The sequence below is a fragment of the Sinohyriopsis cumingii genome, chromosome 13 (assembly GCF_028554795.1).
Source record: "Sinohyriopsis cumingii isolate HCF-2022 chromosome 13, ASM2855479v2, whole genome shotgun sequence".
NCBI lineage: Eukaryota > Metazoa > Mollusca > Bivalvia > Unionida > Unionidae > Sinohyriopsis > Sinohyriopsis cumingii.
The window spans coordinates 65,232,183-65,240,750 of NC_142973.1; the positions used below are offsets into that span (position 1 = coordinate 65,232,183).

Genomic DNA, 8,568 nt, shown 5'->3' on the forward strand with positions numbered 1-8,568 from the left:
GATATGAACCTTAACAAAAGGGACATATTTCCTTTGTAAGCAGGCATATTACGATGGAGATGTCCACCAAAACAGATTTTGCTATGTAATGCTGGAAATTTCAAAATATCAGCAAGCACTCTGTGCAGAAGCATTTAATTTTCTCTAAACTTTTACACAGAAAATGGTCCCCAAAAAATGGCAATGACACTAGCTACAGGATTTAAATTTGCCAATCATTAAATGCTAAACCATTTTGTCAACAAAGATTTTGTGATCAAAATTTATTTACCCAACTTTTATGATTCCTACATGCATCATAATTTACTATAAAATGTCCCTAGTTCAATCAAGTTTTCACAATTCCATTGAGTTTGCAACTTATGAAATAGCCATTTCACTGTATATCAAACTACACTTTACAGATCTCGAGAGCAAGAAATGCTGAAAACATATCTTAATGTTGATTTATGAAAATGATGGTATTTTTTGGCAGTTTCTCAAATAGAATTACTAGTAACCAATCTAAATTCCCATGCTTAGATGTTCAAACTTACCTGGAGAGATATATGAATGAATAAAAAGATAAGAGCCTGAATCATGCCCATTAAAATGAATGCAGATCTCTGCCTGGGTAAAGCCTATGAAATTGCAGTTGTTCTTAACATGGGCTACTTTAAAGGTACACTTCTACATCAATAAATAGATCCAATTAAACTCCTGAAACTACACAATGAATGCCTACCTTCCACGATTAGTTTGCAATCAGTCTGGATATCACCGCAGCTACATGAATAAAGGCCCTCATCCTCTGGTTGGGCATTGAGGATTTTCAAGATGCAACGGTTCTCTCGACGCTGGATCATGAGTTTATCAGGAATGGCCTGGAAGAAAAAAAAAATATGCATAAACTTAAAATAATGAAAAGTATATCTATAGCTTTAGTGGGTTTTAGATGAAGACACAGATTTTTCTGAAATATAAAAATGCAAAGATATCTCTACAAAGGGGTGGTAGACTGGTATCAAGGTGTCTAGAATGCGAGGTGCAAAACTTGTATCCAGGTGTTTATAAAAAAGGGGTGCAAGGTTGGTATCTAGCCATCTATAAAGAGGTGCTGGACTGGTATCTTGATGTCTCTAAATACTGGCACTGGCTGGTACCTATTTGTTTATAAAGTGTAAAGCTTTAAAACTGGCATCTGGTTTCTAAAAAGAGGGGTAGTAACCTGTTATCTAGGTGTCTAAAAAGCCAAGTACTAGGCTGGTTCCTAGGTGTCTGTAAAAAGGGGTGTAATGCTGATGTCTAGGTGTCTATAAAGAGGGTTGCTAGGTTGTTATATGGGTGTCTAAAGAAAGGGGTGATAGACTGGTATCGAAGCATTTATGAAGAAGTGCTAGGCTAGTAGTATCTTGGCATGTTATCTATGAGTCTCTAAACAGTGGTGCAAGGCTGATATCTTTGTGTCAAAAAGGTAGGATGATAGGGTGGTACCTAGGTGTCTATAAAGTGGAGTGCTAAACTAGTATCTTTAATGAGTCTATAAGAAAGGGTGCAAGGCTGGTATATGTGTCTATAAAGGGAGTGCAAGGCTTGTTTCTATATGTCCATAAAGAAGGGTGCTAGGCTAGTTTCTTGATGTCAATGAAAAAGTGTACTAGAACCAAGGCTGCTAGATTAGTATGCAGGTGTCTATAATGGGGAGCGCTAGACTGGTATATGGGTGTCTATAATGGGGAATGCTAGACTGCTCTGTAATGGGGAGTACTAGACTGGTATGTATGTGTCTATAATGGGGAGTTCTAGACTTGTATCCAGGTGTCCATAACAAAGGATGCTGGACTGGTATCTAGGTGTCTGTAAGAGAGGTGTTAGACTTTTATTAAGGTGTTTATAATGAGGAGTGCAGGACTGGTCTCTTTGTGTCTTAATAAAAACAGATGGTAGGAATGGTATCCAGGTATCAAGATGAAAGAAAAAAAACCAAATTGCTGTTTGGTATCACTTTAGCCAATCTATATTTCTGACCCAAATATAGACTATAGAAATAAAATAATCTTTCATAAAGTATGACCATTTTATTCTTTAACAAGATCTGTTAAAAAACCAAAGGTTATGACATAGCTTCATATCTGATTCATGTTCCTGTAGTTATCTGTAGTGTTTAATGAACCCTAGATAGCAATGCTCCCAAGATACAACCTCAATGAAAGTTTGGTGGCAATATATTAAAGGGTATTGCAATAAAAGCCTAAACAGTGCTGAATATACCTTAAATCACTAGGTCACAGCAACATAATTCTAATGTGTGATACACGTTGATCCCTGGAGCAGCTATAGTGCAAGGTAATGGCAGTAGGTGTTATTGAAATAAGGCCCAGACAGTGTTTAAGCAATGTTAAATGTTAAATACATTTTAGAAAGAAATACTGGTTAACCTAATTTTCACTCACAACACACTATCAATCCTAAAGCAACATCAATGCAAGTTTGGTAGCAATATGTGTCAAGGTATTTAAATTAGAACCTTGACACAATTTTTACCCAATTTTGAATAAATCATAGAAAGTAGTTCACAGTGACCAAGTTTCATCATGCAAATACACATTCATCCCAAGACAAATGTGAATCTTATGTGGTGCAGCTTTATGTGAAACAGGTATATACAGATTAGATATATTATCAACTTTCACACAAATCTCAAACATTGCAATAAATATGACAAAGACTTTATTTTCTGATTAAAGTTTTGGCAATGAAAATGGTTATGCAATGCAAATTTTGGCAGCAACAGCCAAAATATTTACCATTATGGATCACTTCAAGAGCTCAATTTTACAACAATCTGTATGAAAATGGACAGCAGCATAGCAGTCATGTGAAAAACATTTTTAAAACTCCAAAATGGCTGAACACGGTCATGTTTTGGAAAACACTAATTTCAGGGATCTTTAAACAACTTTTTAAAACAAACTGTGATAGGTATACAGAGACATTTCTTTTACCCACACAATACTCCTTAATCCGGGCATGGCAACTCCCCTAGGGTGTGTGCTGGAGAAGTGATTTTTAATGCCACACTGTATGATGTAAATTAATGGATAAAACCAGATCACCAGGCCTGATCCAGCCTGTGGGCTGTACTTTGCACATAAACATACACCATGCCTTAACTTGTAGCCTGTAAAAACAGTCTTGCTTAGTGTAAAAATATCCTCAGGGAAATAAGAAAACTTTCCATGGGTTGAAGGATATTCTTGGGGTTTTCTGGAGTTCTTTCTCCACAATATATACTGGCTACCATGTATAAACCTCAGGTTTGTAATAATGGTGTTAAGCCCACATCAACAACAATTTACATTTGTTGTCATAGATAAACAACACCATTTCAGAGAATACTTAACAGCCTTGCTAGGTGCTCAACATTAAGAGGTTAGTGTTAGGACTGGTCAACCTGGTGTCAGGATAATGTGACTGGGTGACTGGGTGGGACATCATGCTACATGTCTGCAGCATGATGCCCCAGTGCTAGACATCATTATAAACTGCCACACTGCAGACATCATAGCGATATGACTGAAAAATTGTTAAAGCTACGTTAAAAATCTAAATTACACACACACTTAACTGACAGGCAGTAGCCACGATATGTTAAGCCCTTTGAGCATTGTTGTGTGAGAGAGACCCCATTAGGATAATTTGCATTGGTAAAGTACACCAAGTAGAACAACTCAAAGCTATAAGTGTGGCTGTAATTTTCAGACAAGTTTTATTTGTGGCCAAGGTCCGGATTAATTGGTTTAGAAGCTGAAAACTGAATTCAAATGATCTTCATGAAAGCTAGGTACCTAACAAGCTGACTTCCTCGTTATTACATGGCAGTTGGGATCCATAACTACTGACCACATTATGTTTGGAACTGTTTTAAAGTGAAAAGCACACCATTTATTGAACTGCTGTATAGCAAGAATCATGTATCTATATCCAACCTCCACATAGCAAGAATAGTGTATATATCAAACCTCCACATAGCAAGAATAGTGTATATATCAAACCTCCATACAGCAAGAATTGTGTATATATCAAACCTCCATATAGAAATAATTGTGTATGTATCAAACCTCCACATATAGCGAGAATCATGTAACTATGAATTGTGTATGTATCAAACCTCCATATTGTGAGAATCGTGTACATAGCGAAAATTGTGTATGTATCAATATACAGTACTACAGGAAATTTGCCGAACAATAATACTAAACTTAAACCGATACTATCATACAGTTGATAAACCAAATAAAATTCAATGGTTTTAGTTTGATCATGGGGTCCACAAGAGTACCAGGTTTATCTATTAGGTTATCACTTCCTAACCAAGCTCATTTAAGTAAGTGAGAGTTGAATAACAATACACATTCATACAACACAGTGAGAGGCATTGGTCTCCTTACAAACAATTCATCTGCATTATACTGCTATTTAAGCATAATGTCATCTTTGTTACGTGTTTTTATTTTGGTTTTTGGATCTATTGGAAAGATCTCAAACTTTCCACATTTATTTTAAAAGTACAGTTAAATTATGTTATTACTACAAAAATAAGGACACAAAATCAAATCCAAATTACAAAGTAAAGCAGTATTAGAGGGAACTCTACTGCCAACATTCCCATCAATATTTCCTAAATTCTATAAAATTATGAAAGTCCATATTTATGTGCAGCAATTGCCGTATATACTAACTTATAAGATGAGTCCAACTGTAAACTGCCCAGACCCAGATATGCAGTCATATACAGCACTGGCAGATCTGGATCTGTGCAGTTTGTTTGGAGTAATCAGTAGAACAAACAACAAAAACCCTGATGAGCAGGTGCATTATGATATGGCAGATAAGGATCAATGTTGTCTGCAGTTGGACTCAGCTATAATCGAATAGATATGGCAAGTATATTTCAATGTGGAATATCACTCAGACTCACTTCAACTATGCACAGATTATGTGTATCAGCTGTTATAGATAAGCTCATTTTATATATATATATATATATATATATATATATATATATATATATATATATATATAGTATTGTTTTAACAGCAGTTTTACACATTATTACTTATATCTTGCCAAGGATATGGGAGCTAGGTCCCATATCTCATCAACTCAGGCAAACTGCAAAAACAGGTTTATAAAAAAACATGAAAGTGAAATGGGTCTAGTATCCTTGGAAACAGTGAGTCTGACATGCTAGCAGGATATACAGCTGGAATTTTTGCTAACAAGGCATTTAACTGGGTGCAAGTCTTGATAAACAAACTGGCTGTAGAGTTCAAATGGTTCAAAAGAAAGCTGCCTACATTACAATACACATTTTATACCAATACACAACAGTGTACAGGTCTCTGGTGCACTATTTCTTGATAGATGGTTTCAAAATGTTTATCCTGCTGTAGTGTTAATGGCTGAGAAACAGATTTAAGTTATCATATATACCTGCTTATAGGTATAGTCCAATTGCAAACTGCAAAAACCCAGATCCTAGTCTATGCAATTTGTTAAGAGTTAACAGTAGAACATAAACCCAGATTTACCAGCACCTTATGCAACAGAAGATCAGGGTCTATACTGTTTGCCAATGGACTTGATTCGTAAGTGAGTGAATGCAATAGATTAAGTCCAGCCCCGAAAATGCCTACTATGTGTAGATCTATTGCCAATGTAGTAAAACCTGCACAACTGTTAACCCTGTAAAACTTGGAGCACTGAAAATGATCCAGAATAAATAATTTTAATTTTTGCTAAGTTATTTTGAAATGCAGTTGGACATTATGCAGGCATTTATAATGATTGCATTTCATAATTTATAGTTGATTTCTATGAATGGTTAATTATTCTGTTCATTAAACAAAGGACTGCTCCAGTGGCCTAGTGGTTAGAGCATCTGCCTCAGAAGCGGGAGGTCATGGGTTCAAACCCCAGCCAAGTCATACCAAAGACTTACAAAAATGGTACCAACAGCTACCTCGCTTGGCGCTCAGTGTTAAGAGGTTAGTGTTAGGACTGGTCGGCCTGGTGTCAGGATAATGTGACTGGGTGGGACATCATGCTTTGTGTCTGCTGCATGATGCCCAGTGCTAGACATCGCAATAAACTGCCACACTGCAGACATTGTAGCGATATGACTGAAAAATTGCTAAAAGCTAAGTTAAAATTCCTGATCTCACACACACACACACACACACACACACACACACACATATATTAAACAAAGCAGGAACCATTGTCTTTACTTATAATCAAATAGCCTGTTTGTTTGGCAAAATTGCAACAAATAGCATAGACTCTTGAATGTAGTTTGGCACTATTGTTAGCAACAAATGGTAAGGACTCTTTAATGTAGCTTGGCAATATGCTCAGCAACAAATGATATGGACTCTAGAATGTAGTTTGGCAATATGCTCAGCAACAAATGATATGGACTCTAGAATGTAGTTTGGCAATATGCTCAGCAACAAATATGGACTCTAGAATGTAGTTTGGCAATATGCTCAGCAACAAATGATATGGACTCTAGAATGCAGTTTGGCAATATGGTTAGCAACAAATGATATGGACTTTAGAATGAAGTTTGGCATTATGGTTAGCAACAAATGGTATGGACTCTACAATGTAGTTTGGCAATATGCTCATCAACAAATGATGTAGACTTTAGAATGAAGTTTGGCAATATGCTCAGCAACTAATGGTAGGGATTCTTGAATCCAATTTGGCAATATGGTTAGCAACAAATGGTATGGACTCTAGAATGCAATCTGGCAATATGGTTAGCAACAAATGGTATGGACTCTTGAATGAAGTTTGGTAATATGGTTAGCAATAAATGATATGGACTCTTGAATGAAGTTTGGCAATATGGTTAGCAACAAATGGCATGGACTCTAGCAGAATGAAGTTTGGCAATATGGTTAGCAATAAATTATATGGACTAAAGAATGTAGTTTGGTAAAATTTTAGTCTGATCATCAATTCATAATATTTTAAGTATCATTTGGTTTAAATACAATAATGCTCCAGGTTTCATTTTGTTAAATAGGTGGATCATAACTGCCTAATTAGTCAATATTGATTTCTCACGAGTTAAAGCAATTGGAACCAACATGTGATACTTGTTACTAAGGAGCACTTATCTAAAGATACAATATATACTTGCTTGTAAGTCACATCAAACTACAAAAGACAAAGATCCTGATCTACTATAGCACAATGCACCTGCAGATCAGGGTCTCTGTTTTTTGTTCTATTGATTACTCCTAACAAACTGCACAGACCTGGATCTGCCATTGCATTATGTGATGGCAGATCTGGGTCTGTGCAGTTTGCCACTGGTCTCATCTTATAAGCAAGTATATATGGTATGTCACTTGTATACTTGCATACAAAATCAAATCCATCTGCAAACAACTTGGACCCTGATATGGTGTTACATAATGTGCCAGCAGATCTGGGTCTATGTTGTTTATTTTATTGACTGCTCCTTGAAAACTGCATAGATCCAGATCTGCCAGTGCATTATGCAGTGGCAGATCCAGGTTTATGCAGCTTGCAGCTGGACTGGATGTACAAGTGAGCATATAAGGAAACTACAGTTATTTTAATATTGTTGTCACACTCACAAATACATCTAAAATTTGCCCCTGAACATAAGGCCATTTGTATGTTTAATTCAATGGAATACCATAGGTTTATCTTAATAATAATCTTGACATGTCCTGACTATCTTTTATTTCATTAAAAACTAAAATCTTGAACAATGAGCATCTAAAAGAATCGTAACATTGACCCTCATCTTGTATGTGGATGGATGTACTGAAGTGCATGTTAAAGCAATCACTCAACTGAGCTTTCATCAAAGCAACCTCAAAAATAAAAGACAGCTGTCTTCAAAAGACAAAATTTAATGTCTATTCAGTGTCCTTTACAGACAGGTTTCACTGTACAGTGAAAGACACTCAACACACCATGAACTTGTCTCTTATCGACACGTATCCTTTTCAAACAAGTTCAATGAACACTGAAGGTTAGTCCAAGCACTGTGAAACTTTTTCTTTTATAAATATTTGTCTACTATATACAGGTTTCACTGAACAATGAAGGAGAGCCAATGCACCATGTGATTGTGTCCTGTATAGTCATGCATACATTATAGGCAGGTTGTGATGCAGAGTGAAGGACATCCAATTAGGCATCTTGAAAGTGAGCCATTTATACATGTTTCAGTATATAGTGAAAGGCACTCAATGTGACAAGGAAACTATGTCCTACATAAATGTGTCATAGATAGACAGTTCCAATGTACCCTGAAGTTATTCAAGACACCATGCTATTCTGTCCTTTTTAAACAAGTGACCTTTATAGTCTGGTTACAATGTACAATGAGGAAAACTCAAGGTACCATAATGTTTTCCCTCTATTACACATACATCCTTTGTACAGGGGTTGAAACAATAATATAAAAAAAGATGAGGGACACATACAATCTTGTCTTTACGGGCTCAAGTTCCATACATATAAGAAAGGTGTCCTCTA

General features: G+C 36.1%; 1 protein-coding gene across 19 annotated transcripts in view; it reads right to left on the reverse strand.

Moving 5' to 3' along the window:
• LOC149785740 (twitchin-like) overlaps positions 1-8,568 on the reverse strand; it is a 469,207-nt gene that overhangs the window by 212,773 nt on the left and 247,866 nt on the right. For all 19 annotated transcript variants that reach the window (XR_016425447.1, XM_089979624.1, XM_089979627.1 and 16 more), the window contains one exon: positions 725-863. Coding sequence is in view for 18 of the 19 variants with exons in the window: in XM_089979624.1 (XP_089835750.1) it covers positions 725-863 (139 nt within the window). In the remaining variant the exon portion in view is untranslated. The remainder of the gene's footprint in view (positions 1-724; positions 864-8,568) is intronic.